Raw genomic sequence first — 18,197 nt, 5'->3', positions numbered from 1 at the left:
GATACAAGGTTTCTTTGAATCAGCATCCCAGGTAACACTGATAGATTTAACTTAGAACTTAAATGAAGTAGACTTGTGATGTGATGTCCTGACAAACCTAAATGGTTGGCACTAAATGAAGTGCATTTCATCAGTCCCTTCTGAATAGCTGGTGTGCTGAATTTGTTGCTTATGAGTAAGGTTTTTGCTTTATGACAATACTACATTGTCAAGCGATCTGGAAGAAGACCAGGCTGTGGGTATATGCTTCACATGTCTGTAATCCTACGGCCACAGTGACTCATACAGGGCTGTTAAGAGAAAATAATGAATGAGTACTTGCTTATTTATGTTGGATTATTGCTTACCCTTCAAACATTGTGAGTAGTTTGTAAAATAAGTTGTTGAATGCTTACTTCATTAGGGCCTCAATCTTCAGTCCCTCAAATGCTAGACAGGAGTACTACCTGAGACCATTCTTTTGAGTAATAACAGAGGTACAGTGTATTCAAAATAGACAAAAATGGTATGTGATTAACCTGTCAAAAACCATCTTGCAGCTGCTAAGTTTTTTTGGCGAGGGGTTCATAACTAGATTTGTGAAGTTGAATGTACATTTATAGGCATTTGCTTTGAAATTCAGCAGTACCAAAAACAGCACTCCTGTAGAATTCACCAAGGTTGTGGAATAAAACTAACCAACAGCTGATTAATCAGGGGAGAGACCACAAAGATTACCAATGAGCCTCTGAGGAGAGAGGGAGAAGCAGTGGAGTGACCTGGACCTAAATAAGCTACAGGACAGAAAAGAGCTGGACATTCCCAATATGCTGTGTTGTATCTGAGCCAAACGGGACACAAAAATACTTTTTTTCAGGTTTCTTCTGACTGCTACCTTTTATATAAGGATAGCAGTCCATAGGAGGAAAGTAGTTTATTCAATTCAGTTGAAAATAAAAGGAAAATGGAGTTAAATAGACCAAGTGATGCAAATATACTTGAAATAAAAGAAACAATCAGAAGAAAATATGGTAGTGGCTCCAGAGAGACAATTAGAACACATATATGACATAAAACTTAAAACAGAACAGTGCACAAATTAAATGTTACAAGAGTGCAGCAATTAAACTTACATCTCTACACCTGATATCCCTTATCACTTACAGGGTAGACATCATTCACTCACTGCCTATAATTTACAGTAATTGGGAAACACGAGACCTGTGTCCAAATAAGCAAAATAGAAAAATATTAAACACAATTTGAACATACTCTGTTAGTTATTGTAGAATCCATGAGCACGAGGGACAGCCTCAATACACCCAATCCTTGGACAATTACAATCTAATAAAATACCATCCAGTTCCCAAATATGTAAATACATAAATGAAGACATACAGGTAGCAATAGATAACTATCAAGTGTTATGATTAAGTATGTTTAAAGCGGACAATTGGCAAATTAGTAGCCATTATACTTCAATATTGACTGGACACACACATCTCCCAGAAAAGCAATGTAAAGCACATGAGTGACATCACACCAATATCAACTTAAAAGCAACAATGTCAAAATAAAAGCCTATATGGTTAAATACAAATTCATTAAATAAAAATAAATTTTATCACTTGGCTACATTCTCCCCTGCTTACTGTCAACGTCCTCGGTGACTTTGTACATGTTCTTAACCTCTAGCAGCTTCTCTGAAAAGACAGTTCCTAGGCTGGTTAAGACTTGGGCAAACAATTCAGGGCTCAAGGACACCACAGGACAAGCTGACCAAAGTTCATGACATGGATTTGAATGTATGTTGGCATTAGTTCTTTTACTCCGTCTGAGGGCAGGTACTGGTACATCACCTAGGGGTCTCAGTGTAGGCCTAGGAACATACTCCACGTCTAATATCTCTGTACTGTCCCCATTAAATTGATCAGACCCAGGGGGTTCTGATACAGGCTCAGAATTACACACTCTACATTTAGTGGATCTGCACAGTCAGCTGCAGCCTGATTAGACTGAGAAGGTTCTGACCCACACTCTACATATGCATCTCCAAATGCAGTAGGTTCCATGTTTAACTCTTCTCTTTCTCCCAGCTTGGGATAATGTACTGTTCCAAGTACCAAACATTCAGTCCCAGACAGGTCCGACACAGACACAGTCTCTTCAGGCAGAGAGACTCTTCTACACACTGGATATTAGGTTTGAGACTCAATTTATTCTCAGGCACAGCAACCGGGTTTACACAAGGATGCAAATCTACCCTATGTACCCTCTTAACAGGCCCACCTTCTACAGGCTCAACAGCATGTGTAGTGCCCTGAATCTCCACCAACCTGTAGACTGTAGGACCCCAGGAATCTTGGATCTTATTTCTATCTAAAAGGTCTATAGCACAGATAGACAAGCTGACCAACCTTGATAATACACCTTGTCACTAAACTTTGATATTCTTTCAGTTGCCTTATGCTCCTTGGGTTTTTTGTGGGATTCCCCCTGTTTCTAGTTTCAACTAAAACTCAAAGATAATTAATGAACATATTTCTTTGGATTTTACTGTGTAAATCAAGATTGGTGGTGCTATTAAAGAGAGCAAATACGTCTTCTGTTCACAAGTCTATAGCAAAAGGTTAATTATTCTCAAATTAATTATAGGACTTTAATAATATCATTATAATATAATCATGTGTTTTAAAATATCCTCAAGAATGATTTTAACATGGAGCTGGGTTCACAAAAATCATAGCTTTGGGGGTCATTTCCAAATCAGATAGAGGTTTGTATAAACAAGAGAGAAATCTGATTCTAGATCAACATTTTTTTTCTGAGATACTCTGGAAATACGGGCTCTGAAACCTAAAACAGTATTCCAGTTGTTTTCTGATGTACTCTTTGATAAGTCTATATTATGTACTGATATAGGTTATAATTATAACCTTTATAGGTTATATAAAAATCACCCTGTAAATAAATAAACTGGTAAATTTTCAAAATAAATATGCCTAACTAAAAAGGACTGTTCTTAGGCCTCATAACACGAGGTTTTAATACACCAGCACATTTAGTAGACAATTGTATGCATTTATTTATTTATTTATCTAAAGTTCCACATGCTTTAATGATTAAAAACATCTTTAGAATATTCTATAACAAGAGAGAGAAAATAATGAAATTGTATTGTATTTTTAATTGCTTAATAATGTGTTCTGAAATACCAACACCAACTTCCAGGCTGAGGACATCACTTCTTCTATTACACAACACAAGTCCAAGCTCTTAACACGTTTATGTGTTGATATGTATGTCAAATATCTTGCATTTTTTATGAAGAGGCAGAAATTTACTGCCAATGTTATAGACAATAAAGTTGTTTTACATCAAATGTTTGATTGTCATTTTACCCCTCTACTTTTTCTGTGTCTAATTCTTATTCTATCTTCTGCATGTGTAATTAAAAAGAGGAATAGACAGTTAAGTTACAACTTAATTGATCCCCTCAGGGAAATCAACTGTATTCAATTTACATGAAAAATAAGGATAATGAGAGCTGGGCAGATTTCAAAAACAAAGGAATGAGGTCTATAGATTAAATGACAGAAATAAAAAGGTTTAATTCATAGAAGAGATAACAGAATATAGGAAGGATACTAGCAAACTATGGAAAACCCTTAAACAGTTTTATTATAGTAAACGGCTGAGAACTAAAATTAGTAATATTCGCTTAGAGTTTGAAGATAAGGTTATATCAGATAAAAAAAATAAGTGACAGGTTAAGTAAATGTTTTATATCAGCTGCCTGGTCAGACTGGGCTGTCTGGGGAGAGTTAGGTCTGTGACTATTTTAAACAACAAAGGGTTACAATATATAGTTTTCTTTTAGACAGTGGTGTTTGAGAGACTTCTTATAAAGCATCCGTTCTTGACCATATTCCAGCAATATTCTAGACTTTTAAGAAGTGCTGCAGAGGTAATTTTCCCATACATTATGCATATTATAAACTTGTCAGTTCAATATGGCTATTTTCCAAAATCACCTTCAAAGATGCAAGGGTGATTCTTCTTTATAAAAAAAGGGTAGTAAACTAAATGAAGGACAATATTGGCCTGTATCTATTTTGAGGATCTTATCAAAGATAATATAAAAATTATCTTTGAACATATAGATTTTTGTTTGACTGGTCAAAATCTTTTTTTTTAAATTTCATTCTGGTTTTAGAAGGTCTCTACAGATACATGTTTACTTTCTTTAACTTTTTTTCATGTGTGAGATAGATAAAGGGAATTTCTGTGGCATGGTAATGCTGGATTTGCAGAAGGCTTTTGATTTCATTGACCATGATAGTTTGTTAACTCAGATAAAAGCTAATAGTTTTAATGATATTGCTGTAAAATGGGGTGCTTCATATTTGAAAGGAAGGAAACAACAGGTGGATGTAGGAGGTACTCTAGCTTTGCCTAGCTTTATTAGTTTTGGGGTTCCCCAAGGAAGCATTTTGGGTCCATTTTTACTTTTGTATATCAATTATTTAAAATCTGTATATTCATAAAACCTTTGTCTGTATGCAGATGATTTTGCAATTTTGTTTTCCCATAGAGAAGAGTATGGTAGAATATACACTGAGTGAAGACATTTTGAAAGTTAGTAGGTGGATGTCAAATAATGGGTTGTCACTTCATTTGGGGAAAACAGAATCAGTTTGTTTGGTACAAGGATATTTAAAAAATTACAGGACTTAATGTGTTTGTTTGGGGCATTGTGCTGTAAGCTACTTATTTAAGATGTATGTTAGTTACATGTCAGGAGGGTGATAGACACACAAGTACATTTAAAATAGGCTTCAAACATTGCAAAACAAAATAATTAGGGTTATTTTAAATATTTTTATGGGATTTCACCTGGAATTGTATCCTTATAAAATGATTGGATGGTTAAAGGTTCAGTATAGATTTGTTCTGATAGAGTTATACAATGTTTATAAGATTGTACATGGAGCTGTTCCACAGTATCTTAAAAATTATTTTATACAGGGGTAGATGTTACAGTTAATAGCTAGTTTTAAAATGTTTACTTTAAATGATGCTGATGAATTTAATTGTTAATTTTACATGGTTGTATTGATAGGCACAGTGATTTGTATTATGATGTAATGCTTGCTATGTTTTAACTGCTGCTTATTGTTGAATTTGTTTATTTACCAAAATGGTACCAAAATGGAAATAAGTCTTTGGAGTTTTTGTTATCCCTGACTCTTTCTGATTTTATTATACTTTGTCTGATGAAGTGTGGGAATGCTGTTTTATTTTAAAATATGAAATGGTCCAATAAAGTAAATCAACCAATCATTCATTCATCATTTGTTATGTGTTGACAAGACTGCAGATGTTCACATGGTAGACACCATAAAGATTTTCATATATAATCTTCTTTTCTCAAAACTTTAATAATACCCTAAACATTATTCAGTCAAATAACCAAGGTTAAACTCAAACCTTCTGGATAAAAAGAAAAAAGGTGCAATTCTGGGCACAGTGACCACGGTAAATGTATACTTTGCTGACATCTTCCACCAACATATTCGCAAAATTCACTGCTTCTGAAAAAATAAACATAGGCTTATAAACGACTTAGCCTAAACATGGAGGGATAAAATAATCTAGAAATCATGGCTTTTCAAGAAAGGTCAAAAGTTGAGACACAGAAAGCTTTTCGCGATTAGCACAACTCGAAATTTAAGACAGTTTACATAGAAAGAATAGCCTCATTATGAGCAGTAAGAAAAACGCGTTAAAAATGATCAGGTGAAGTGGATAAGGCATCCAGTGGATCTCGCAATTTTGAAGGGGCTGTTAACCATGGTTTTTCGTGAGGGGGGGGAGAGAGGAAGGCTTCTATCTTTCCCACCTCTTTTCTCTCAGCTTTTAACAGTCAGAATGTGAGGCGCTCAAATGTCGCGGAACCTGCTACTAGTCGGTCGTCGTTCGCCCAGATGCATTTGCGGCTCTTTCCTCTATTTTACCTTGTTTGTCACACACTTATGTTGACGTTAGCGGCAAGAAAACGAAGTGGTAAGAATATGTTTCATTAATTAAATTAGTTATTTTATGAATACCTATTTTATGAATAACTAATTAGATCTTTTTATTAAACATTTTTGTGACAAGATGGTAAAATAAAACATGCTAAAAATGTTTAATAGTTTGCCATGATAGGTTATACGAAATCTCTCTTAACCTTTCGTTGATTAAAATAATTGGTCTGTACTGTAGTCTAACAGGGTTCTTTGAATGCTTCTACTGTTGAACCGGTTAGACGATAGTAGGTGCATGACCTCCTGTCGAAACTAATTTCTCTAAATAATATTTATAGTCTGTCGAATTTTAGAACCTAAACAACTATCGTTATTTCTCAAGCAACAACAAACAGTCCGCATTAAATTTCTGAACAGTTATACAACGCAAAGATTTGTTATGTAGCTGGACATTTTTAGCAAGTGGTTTTGCTGCTTTTTTGGCTACTGAAACATTTAATTGAGAGACGAAAAACGGCTGAAACTAGTTACATACAAAAGTCAAAGTTCACAGACAGCTAGGCTTTAGACTGTTCACCTTGCACCCCCGGTAACAGCGGGATTCGTAGCGCTGGGGGCCTTTCTGCTAATTAGAGCTTTCAGACGTTATACAGCGCTATATTATAGGTTCCAGATTGCTACCGTGTAACAGACTTTCGTTTTCCATTTATTTTGATACTTAGACTATCCAAGTGAACGTTTTCGTGAAATTGAAATTTCCATTAAACGTCAGTAATATTTTGTGAGGATGTTTAAGATACATCTCAAGTTTATGTGCAAGCGTGTATTATTATTATTATTATTATTATTATTATTATTATTATTATTATTATTATTATAATTCTTGTTATTATTAGAATTATTATTATTATTATTGTTGTTGTTATTATTATCATTAATAATAATAATACGTTTACGGATTTCGTCTAGACAATAGGTCTATCTCACACATATGTTCCCTATATAATTTATAATTGTCTTTTTCTAATGCGATTTAGAGATCTTTAAGTTTTTTACCATGTGATTTTTATGAAGTTATTTGCAATAGCGAATTAGTTTACTTTGTAAACAGCAGTGTTCCCCGAGTGTTAAGGATTCCGATAAACATCATTCTAATATGGTAATATCGCACACAATCTTGATGTCCAATTTTTGAGTAAAATTTAAATTGTATATTCTTTGTAGTCCCACAATGCGCTAAACCCACGCGAACTTGTATTTTGCATTATCCTTGTATAACGCAATTCTTCCTTATATGAACTGTCTATTGGATTGTATATAATGTCATATGAACTGTGTAGTTATAAGAACCATCTTTAGTGACTTTTATGCTTCTGTTTGGGGGGTTATTTGGATGGTTACATTAAAGTAAACCAGGTTTTGTTTTTAAAGAAAAATGTGCTAAAGAAATAAAGGACATATAGATGATGTGGGAGTGAATACTGTCTGTTATTAGCAGGTAGTTGTACTGCACAGAGATTAGTCACTGTTTACTGTTCCCAGGTATTTTTCTCTCATACCTGCTTATGTAATGAGCTGCTGGATCATCCCTAGACTTTGTCCGTGATGTCTTCTGAAAAACATGAGTGTATCCCTGTATGCTACTTGATTTGAAGAGATATTGCCACTCAAAGCTGATCTAAAATGGAGCTCTGGGTTAATGCATTTAGGTTTCTTAAAGCCTAGTGTCCTTTTTTCAGTCCAGTACAAGGGTGATGATTAGAAGGAGAGACCATGTTATCTTTTTTTGATACATCATCTCAGCTTTTTGTCCTACAATTCAATTACATGTTTAATACACTGGGCTCATGGTGCACTTGCCCCAGACTGTTTTGTCTCTCTTTATTTCCCTTATCTAGGAGAGAATGGAGATCAGTAACATGTGCGTTTCTTTGTGCTCTCCCCATTGACCCTTTTTAATGGAAAACCCAGACAAGACACAAAAAAGGTCTTCTCTCTTCATGTCTCTGAGCTCAGCCAAACTTAAACAGGCATGAACTCTGTGCAATAAGACCACATTTCATGACAGTGCATGAGAGAGAGAATAAAGCTTTTATGGCTAAAGTCTCTTGTGACAAATGTATAGTCAAGGATTGTATTTCATACCGAGTTAAACCAGAACGTGTGTGCATTGTAATGGGACAAGATAGTTTTGCTTCGAAATATCCTCATTCCTATTTTGATGTATGCCTTAGACTGTTCTGAATGTGCACATTGCTTGATAGCATTGGGGGAGTATTAAAATTTTAACAATCCAGTACTGAAAGTCTTCAGTAAATAGTAGTCTTTTGGAAACTACCAACTGGAAACGAATAATCACTTGAATTAAAAGAAGGAAGCAGCAGGAACTGTTAGGACAGATTCCTGCACTGACAATTATTGTTATTCTGTGGTGGCTCAAAAAGATATGTCCTATAGTAAGAGAAAAAATCTTTCAGATCTTTCCATAATCAGGCTACATTTGACTGATGCTCTTTGCATGCTATTTGAATTGTGCTCTCCACAAAATCTCATCTTTCTGTATAAAAGACTGAATATTGTTTCTAAAAGAATATGCATAGCCATCTTCATCCCATCAGATTTGATTGTTAAGGAACAATAGAAGAAGAGAAGATTCCGTACAGTGGCATTTCCACATGAGCCGAAGGTTTTATGATGTCTTTTTTTGCCCTTGCAGTTCTCTGATATTGATGCATTCACATTTGTGTTAGTCACCAAAGAGAACTGGCAACAGGACTGCAAGAGCTGCCTGGAGTGCTCAAAAGAAAATGGATGTCTGCGTTGCCCTGAGCGACTCTTCCTCTACTTGCACAGAGATGGCATGAGCCATCACGGCTTATGTGTCCATTCCTGCCCCACTGGACACTTCGGCCTGCGAGGAACAGATGCGAACCGCTGCATAAGTACGTTTGTCCTGGAAGTTCCTGGTTATATATGCACACACATGCTGTGTTGGATGTGCATGTATCTTAAACACTTTATTGGGTTATCTCAGCTCAAAGATGTAGAAAGCAACCTTCTTTTTCTGCTCCTTTATCCAAAAAGAGTCCTGTGGTCCTGTGACTAGAGGACTGCTATAAAAACAATCTGTTCACTCTCTTGTGTTCCCTTGAGTGTAACTGATTGATGTAAATATATTTGTTTTCCAGAATGCAAAGCTCAAGAGTGTGAAAGGTGCTTTGACAAAGACTTTTGCACTAAGTGCAAAGGAGGATTTTTGCTCTTCAAAGGCAAATGTTTCAGCAGTTGCCCTGATGGCACATTTCCTCATTCTACAGACTGTGTTGGTGAGCCATTTATTACAGTTGTGCCTGGTTAATTGTTTGTTCTTTATGATTAGATGTATTTAAAGTTCTATTAGCATGTAAATGAGACCTGTCATTCCAGATGTTATGTGAAAGGATTGGGCCAAGATTGTTTCCCGTGTGTACAGGTAGACAAAACACATGGTAGAATGGTATTCTGTGCCATTTTTAAATAGATTGGCATTATGTGTTAAATGATAGAATCTACACCACAAATCTACACAACATACACACAGGAGTCCTGTAAATTATAATGCCACATGCTATAAATATCCATCAGTCTGAAAAAAGTAAAAAAAAACAAAAAAACAAGAACAACAAAAAAACCCAGATGTTGAGTTGTGTTTACCTTCAAAATCTAATTTTAACATTATATATATATATATATATATATAATTTAAAATGGCAGTTACATTTTAAAAAGGTTTTGAAGGCCTATTCAGTGCATCTTTGTTCTGGAAGTCTGGGTGTGATGTACTGTGGATCTCTAAGAGCTTATGATGTTGAATATGTTTCAGAGGGTTGTATTTATGGTCCAGTTGGTTCCTGGGGTGAGTGGAGCCCTTGCCTCCACAATGGCCTAAATTGTGGTGTCAAGTGGGGGTGGCAGAATAGGACCCAAGTGCTGTCAGGGAGCTTGCCAGGGGAGCTGTCTGCATCATGTCCCCCTCAGAGTGAGACAAGAAAGTGCCGTATGAAAAAGAAGTGTACAAAAGGTAAGAAGGCTTGCTTTTTTAAATAGACTGATCCAGGGCTTTATGAATAAATATTTGGTTTAGATTCAGATAATGATGCTTACAAAGAAATCAAGATGCGACCAAACTTTGAAGGCAGTGATCTTGTGAAATGAGACATTCAACAATATGACGGCTAGGTCTTTATTCTGCTTTGCTTATGATATTTAGTAAATCACTGTCTGAGTACTCTAACAAGTCACAGAAGCACCACCAGCACGCCTACCCATTTAGCTCCCATAGTTGCTCAATATACCATGATCTGCACATTACATGAAACACAAGATTCACATGTTAAAAAGCTGTAGTGCCAAAATGGCTTTGTTTTCCCTCTCTCAAATTTGGAGATTTTTCCTCTGTTTTAGCAGCTAGGCTTTTTTAATCTCCACTTGATTCTACTCTGGAAATCATATGTTTGGACCAATTATCATCATCATTGGCAGATCAGATGTCTAGTGGCATTAAGTAAAATGGAGGAATAATCTTTGCTCTTTGCCGTCATTCGGAACAGCCATCTCAGCCTCTCTTAATGGCAGCCATGTGTGATGCCGAGGCAGAAGGGATCCTCTGACATTCCACTGCCTGCTCATAGATTACCCAGTGTCTCTTCAATTTCAAATGTTTATTGCTTTCAGATGAAGGGAGTGAATGTAGTTCCCCTAGTTGTCATGTTAGTTATTGATAAAAGTGGACTTGATACATATTGGTTTCGAATTTGTGTGTGTGTGTGTGTGTGTGTTTACTGGTTTCTGGGTTTTTGGTCATACCAGTCTGTTTGATTCTGTATAGTCAGTCAGTCTGGCCAAGTCCCACATGTAAATTTAAATGATGACTAGTCAGGTGTCACACTGTAAGTGAGATGTATGATCTAGTAAAGTGGTGTTGATGAGGTAAAACTTAAAGTGCAAGGACCCAGATCATCGCTGTTGCTGTTAGGTGGTCTTAAATATTTCAAGGACAGTGTATGAAAGCTTTGTGCCATAGAGGCAAAGCTTTTATTCTACATACACAGTTGAGTTATGCACACTATACCTATGGATCCTTTCAGAAGGTTTTTATTTGGTTTGAGGGGTGGTGGCAGGGGGTAACATTTCTGTAGCCTTCATTAAGAACTGAACATCACATGCATATAAATGTGCTCTGATCTAGAGTCATATCATGTGGTGATGTGAATACAAACATGGTATTTATTTTTGGTGAAAGGAGGCAGAAAAAAATGTTTAGATTAACCTTGCTCTGACACCCCTAATGGAGGCCATTCTGTTTACAAGCTCTCCAGGAACTTTCTCCAGATTCATGCTATGCTAACAAGATTAAAATGATGAATTTAAGTAAGGAAATTATGATGCCCGAAACATATGACACAAATGAAAAGCATATGTAATGGACATATCCCTTTCCATAAAAAAAGAAAAAATACTGTTAAATTAGGTCTAAACCGGTGGGGGGGGGGGGGGGGGGGTGATGCACTGCTCTCATCTCTGGAGCTCCCTGAATGTCCAGCTCTGATGCAGTATGACCAGTGTATGATCCAGGGGTGACCTGGCATCTCAAATGCTAGCAAAAAGGACAAATTATTAAAAGGATGACAACAACAACAATAAAACAATATTTTGCTCCATTTACCACCCTCTTAACCTCAGGATTCTGGTAACATGATTTCACTATGATTGAAAAAATTGATGCAGGTTTTGTAATAATGTCATCTTTGTGGTTTTAGGGTTTTAGCTAAACTCCTCCAAACCACTAGATATGATGTCCACATTGCTTTTACAATTTGGATGCAATGTTTAAATTCCTTACATTAAACTCGCTGCAGTGTTTATCCTCAGCTTTGAGTCTGTATGTTCCCCATTATTTAAAAAAACAAAGCAAAGAAAAAAATCTGAATTTATTTAATCCATCATGCCTTTCACAAACAAAGTAGAGACAAAAATTATTTCTGAATTTTTAATAGATCACTTAAAACACATGAATGAAAATAATCATAAGTAGCTTTATGTCTTATATTTATTGTTTAATCATTGTGTACTGGGTGTTCACATGCATTAGTTTGAGTGTCCACAAGCACAGATGAGGTGGTAATTCTCAGTCTCTGCACTGACACCTAGATGTGCAGGATCTCTGTCAAAAATGCCTATTGTTATAGGGAGTCTGATGTTGGGTAGCAAATATAGCATTTTGTTCTGACATGAATAAACTAGTGTATGTGATCTATTCCAAGGTGATCCCTCTTAAACCAATTTTAGCCCTTAGTGAGAGGAAATCTTGGATAATCCTTACAAATTAAAAAAACAGAGAACTGTATATTTGCATGATACACTTTTTAGGTTTAGTGTGACTGTTTTTAGTTTAGCGCTGCGTGTACAATTGAAATGATGATTAAACGCACTGACAATTATGATAGAAAAAACTGTTCAATTTATTAACAGACACTGTTATTGTGGCTCAGTGTACTGCAGTCATCCTTATGACATGTGCAAAACCCCTCCTCCTTAGTCATGTTACATGTGCAACTCTGAGGATTTTAGACCACTTCAGTTTGTGGTCAGAATAATCAGAGAGAAAAACAGAAGATGGTTATAAAATAATGGGTCTCAGTACTCTTCAAGGGGCTCCTTTAAGACTGTTAAATAAGAGCAGAATGGCATAGAAATCCTTTATTGCAATAGATACCAGGCCATGGAAAAATGGAATGCGTAGGGCTAGAGGTGTGTGTGTGTGTGTGTGTGTGTGTGTGTGTGTGTGTGTGTGTGTGTGTGTGTGTGTGTGTGTGTGTGTGTGTGTGTGTGTGTGGTGACATGGGGGTCAAAAAGAGATTAAGTGATTCAATTCCTAGCTAGCAGTGGTGGCAGGTTTCAGACCACAAGCCCTGTTCCCTGTTTCCTTGAACATAATTACTGTGCATTTCATTTTTATCTTACTCTCATTTTTGACTCCAAGAAAGACAGACAAACAAGCATTATGATTTGGATTTTGACAAAGACAAAAATTATACATTTGTATGTGCCTACTTCTGTACACTATTTGTTCCGCTTTCCCTTTCACTTTTTTTTTCTATGCCTTTTTTTATAAGCGTTCCTTCCCAAGATAGTGCATACCACCCACAAGCCCCTCTGTTGTTGATTTAGGCTTAAAAAAAGTTATTTGAACTAGACATAAACATACTTGAAGCATTGGAAGGAGCTCACGGTTTACTTCTCAGGATTAGAAAACTGAATCATAGCCAATGAATCTTAAGTGCATGTAAATTACATGCACAATGACACTCCTATAAACCCACACTTTAGGCCTGTAGAGGAATTTAATTCCTAACCAGTAATGTAATAGCATGAGACATATTTGTTTCTAAGATAGAATTTAAAAAAAAAAGAGTGAAGGAGTTAATCATAATAAAGGAATAAAAATATAGTGAATAAAACTAATAAATATTCGATTAACTAAAATACTGTAAAATCTATTTTCAGAGCTATGAGCTACCTACTGGAGGCTTGGGTAGTACTGTGAGCTACTGCATGCATATGGCCTTACATACTTTCACCAGACTGGAATGACTGCCCTGCCCTTACATAACTACTGTTTTGACCTTACAGATAAACAAAGAAAGGATCGGCGAGGGGAGCGGAGAAGAGCACAGAAGCAGTGGATGCTTTTGGACAACACGACTGTTCTTGAACCTCCAGGAGGAAACTGATTGATCAAAATAAAGAGCAGCAGAGGTCAATGGCGCACCAGAAGAGTTGTACAGACAATCCGCTACCAAGCAAAGCATTCATGTCGTTTCTATATTTTCATATTAATATATATCAAAGATTTTTCTAGATTTTTTTGTTTGAAAATATGAAAGATGCTCTGAGCACCATGTAGCCATGTAACATTCCACACCTACTACTGTTAAGCAGTATTCATTTATATTACTATTTAGGTTAATGAAATGAAAGCTCTTCAATGCCAGACTTTGATATTGTCATTTGTTTACAATAATGTGGCACATGATATCCTGTATTTGTTCTTTGCATCACAAATTGGTCAAAGTTCTACCCAATACTGCTGTATTGTTTATTAGAATACACTCATTTAAATGCAAAATAGATTGATGGAGACACACTCAAAGCCGTGATACTGCACATTTTCTACTGATGGATAACCAACAACTTCAGTCTATGGTTTTGATTTGTGCTGCCATTTCTGTTCGATCTGCCTCGCTCTGTTTCTTTCCTTTTGTGGTCTCCATTTTCTTACCACATCTGTTCCTTCTACTTTTACGTCTTCAGCAGTGTACTTGCGCTACTGCAGACAAATGTATGATGATGTAAAATTGTGTTCTGTGAACTTCATTATTTAAACTTCAGTTGCTGAATTTTTAAACAAATACAGATTAGTTATGGGTGTCCTAAGCCTCGGGGGCCACAGCGCTTGGGTAACAAAAAATGTAATGAACTGAGTCAGGTGTGTTCCAGGAATAAAATATGTTAAACAGTGTGTAGTGCAGCGGTCGTCTATAATTGAAACTGGGAAACTACGGGTGGATCAAGACATGTGATTAGCACATTAACTGTTCAGTCCAACAGTGTCTTGTATATTTCCCCATCAAAAAATATTAGTCAGTCAAAGGTTTTATCCTGTAGTTCAGTTTTGGGGCACTTTTGTCAGGAGGGACAACTTTTATATTGTGATTATTAGCTGAACTGTAATATTAACTTGCTCACAGTTAAAAGTAATAACATTTTCATAGATTTTTCATCATTTTGTTCAAGTGCAAGACTGATTTTCTATTCAGTGTTATTATTAACTTAGCTATATGACTGGGGAGCCTTGTGGTGTTAAGTCATCAACTTACTAATATAATTGAGATTTTTTATTTATTTTGAATTATTTAGATGAAATCCAAAAATGTCAAATGTGAGTAATAGTTTTTCAACAAACAGCATAGGCATTTGACAATGCCAAGTCTTTATTAAAGAAATAGTTAAAACTCTCAAGGTCAGAGAAATGCAAAAGGGGTGTTAACCCCTACATTTAGTTACTAGTTACATCCTTTGTTGGTTTTTCAACTAAAGACTCTTTAATGATCAATTCTGCACAGTAGTAAGTAGTTATTTTGGCCCATTCCTATATACCACACTGTCGACGCATATATGTTTTTGGAATGCTTTAAATGGCCTGTTTCAGACCACGCAGCAGAAGGGCATTTGGACTAAGGTTATTTCAAATTTTGTTATTTAAATAAGATTGCCTTTATTTATTACATCATAAATGAAAGTTAAGTTAAATATTTAGGCCACATTTTTCACAATTCCAGATAATTCCAAAATTTTCCCAAGCCATATGTGCAGTTCTGCATGTGCAGTTGTGTGTGTGTGTGTGTGTGTGTGTGTATGTATATATATATATATATATATATATATATATATATATATATATATATATGTGTGTGTGTGTGTGTGTGTGTGTGTGTATATATATATATATATATATATATATATATATATATATATATAAAAATTCCCACTCTGGGTGGTCTTTTTCCTTCATGCTTGGGGCCCTCCACCAGAGGCCTGGGATCTTCAGAGTCCTGTGTAGTATCTTAGCTGTTCCAAGGACTGCACTCTTCTGGCCAGAGATCCCAGATGTACCACAGGAGCCACAATTGCCACAGTTACCCTCCAAATAGTTTCTAGCTCTTATTTCAGCCCCTGGTATTTCTGGAGTTTTTCATGTTCCTTGTTCCTGATGTTGCTATCACTTGGGATTTCTACATCTACCACTATGGCCCTCTTCTGCTGTTTAACCACTACTACTATGGCCGGTTGATTAGCCATTACCATCTTGTCTGTCTGTATCTGTAAGGATCTCACAGGCTCTTAGACATTTTTCACCACCTTTGGAAGTGTATCCCACTTAGACCTTGGAACGTCCAGTTAATACTCAGAACAGATACTCAGCACTATGCCAGCTACTTGGTTATGGTGTTCCATGTATTCCCTGCCTGCTAGAATTTAGCATCCCGCTGTAATGTGCTGGTATCTCTTTGCACAGCCTGCATCTGGGGTCCTGTCTGCTGTGGTAGATCCCAGCCTCTATTGATCCAGTATTTAGAGCTTGTTCCTGTGCTGCCATGATTACTGCATCTGTGTTGTCTTTCAGCCTTTTCCAGCCATTGGTAGGATTTGTAGGACTCCATATCAGTTACTTCCACTATCTTCCAGTGGTACATACTGTGCAGTGGTTTATCCTCCAGTGATGATACCTGTTCCTCCTCATTTCCATCCTCCTTGGGTTCCTGCTCTCTGAGGGTCTCACAAAGCACTTCATCACTTGGGGCCATCATCCTGGTGTATTCCTGGATCTTGGTTGTTTCAACCTGGATAGTGGCTCTGACGCTCACTAGTCCTTGGCCCCCCTCCTTCTGCTTAGTGTACAGTCTCAGTGTGCTAGATTTGGGATGAAACCCCCCATGCATTGTGAGGAGTTTCCTTGATTTGATGTCAGTAGCTTCCATCTCCTCCTTAGGCCAGCATATTATGCCAACAGGGTATCTGATGACTGGCAGGGCATAGGTGTTGATAGCCCGGATCTTGTTTCTCCCATTCAGATGACTTCTCAGGACTTGCCTCACTCTTTGTAGGTATTTGGCTGTAGCTGCTTTCCTTGTGCCCTTTTCATGATTCGCATTTGCCTGTGGGATTCCAAGGTACATGTAGCTGCCCTTAACATCCATTATATTACCTTTTGGCAGTGTGATCCCCTCTGTTCTAGCTACCTTCCCTTGCCCTGTAATGATAAGACAACACTTATGATTATCATAAGTAATCATAAGACAACACATACCAGTCCGTATGACATTCTGATGTTTTTGCTGTATATCCTGGTGAGATGGATTAATGAGCCAATGCCTTGTTCACTTCTGGCATACAGCTTGATGTCATCCATGTATAGGAGGTGGCTGTTCTAGATGTACTGTTTGTAAATGTATTAATCCAGCCACTAAATTAACTAACACAAAAGGATCAAGTATGATCACCCGTTCTTCCTCATGCATTACTGTGGGAGTTTTGTACAGAATTACTTGTAAGAATTGTAAGAATTGGAGAAACCAAGAGAACAATACAATAATAACATATCTTTTTAAATTACCATTGTTGCTATGGCAGCAACGAAATTAGGAAACTTAAAGAAAAATAACTCATTTACGCTCTTGAAACTTTAGAAGCCCATGGAATGAATTTTATTATTTAAAATGACTTTTTCTTCCTTCTACTAATTCAGAAGCACTTTACATGCACAGCTGATGAAGGACCTCTGTCCAAAACGTTCTGTTTCTCTGGAAACTCTATGTACTTTACTACTATTTTTAATATCTCTACATCTCTTACTACCTCCATATATATGGAGATATATCAACATATATTTCCGTGTGTGTATATATATGCGGTGAAGCCTCCATGACTCAGACATAGTTTTCCAGCACATCGTATAGATGTTAAATTAAACTGGGAGATCTGGGGGATTTGGAGACCAATTCAACAAACCATTCATATGTCCATTGTAAGCACTTTTGATGGTGAATAGGGATCATCATTTCGAAGGTGAGTAGGGATCATCAGTGGACAGTGTCACAATACGGCCCCTCCCTCTTCCTCAAACATCTCTCTGTGCGTGTGTTTGTTAGTCTGTAGTGCCACGCCCTCTTGTGTCATCCACTTGATCCTTGTTGTGTGTAATTATCTAGTGTATATATATATACATATATATATATATATATATATATATATATATATATATATATATATATATATATATATATATATATGTATGTATATCGTGTATTGTCGTATGTTTGTCGGTGTTTGATGTACTTTAGCATGTGTGCTAAGTAGAGGTGTTTTGTGTTAATAAAACATTTTTCTCAACATGCCTCCTCCCCGCATCCTGCTTAAGCCTCGTTCTGTCATAGACAGCCTATTGGTGTGCAACAGTGCAATCCCATATACAGCATGCAAGTTGCAATGCACTCTGTTTTCTGACACTTTTTTATCTGCTAAAATGAACTTTTACAGCAATTTGTTTTACAGTAGCATTTCTGTGGGACAGCCTTCCCTTCCCACATG

General features: G+C 36.5%; 1 protein-coding gene across 1 annotated transcript; it reads left to right on the top strand.

The window, feature by feature from the left end:
• Positions 1-5,943: 5,943 nt before the first annotated feature.
• rspo4 (R-spondin 4) lies at positions 5,944-14,584 on the top strand. The gene is made up of 5 exons (XM_035524110.2): positions 5,944-6,045; positions 8,759-8,950; positions 9,197-9,334; positions 9,871-10,068; positions 13,680-14,584. The coding sequence occupies exons 1-5, from the start codon at positions 5,967-5,969 to the stop codon at positions 13,778-13,780; spliced, it is 708 nt and encodes a 235-aa protein (XP_035380003.2). The 5' UTR covers positions 5,944-5,966; the 3' UTR covers positions 13,781-14,584.
• The last annotated feature ends 3,613 nt before the right edge of the window (positions 14,585-18,197 follow it).

The sequence above is a fragment of the Electrophorus electricus genome, chromosome 7 (assembly GCF_041902795.1).
Source record: "Electrophorus electricus isolate QZ-2024a chromosome 7, ASM4190279v1, whole genome shotgun sequence".
In the NCBI taxonomy this organism is placed as follows: Eukaryota; Metazoa; Chordata; class Actinopteri; order Gymnotiformes; family Gymnotidae; genus Electrophorus; species Electrophorus electricus.
The sequence above is the reverse complement of the archived record's forward strand: the minus strand, read 5'-3'. Positions and strand labels throughout refer to the sequence as shown.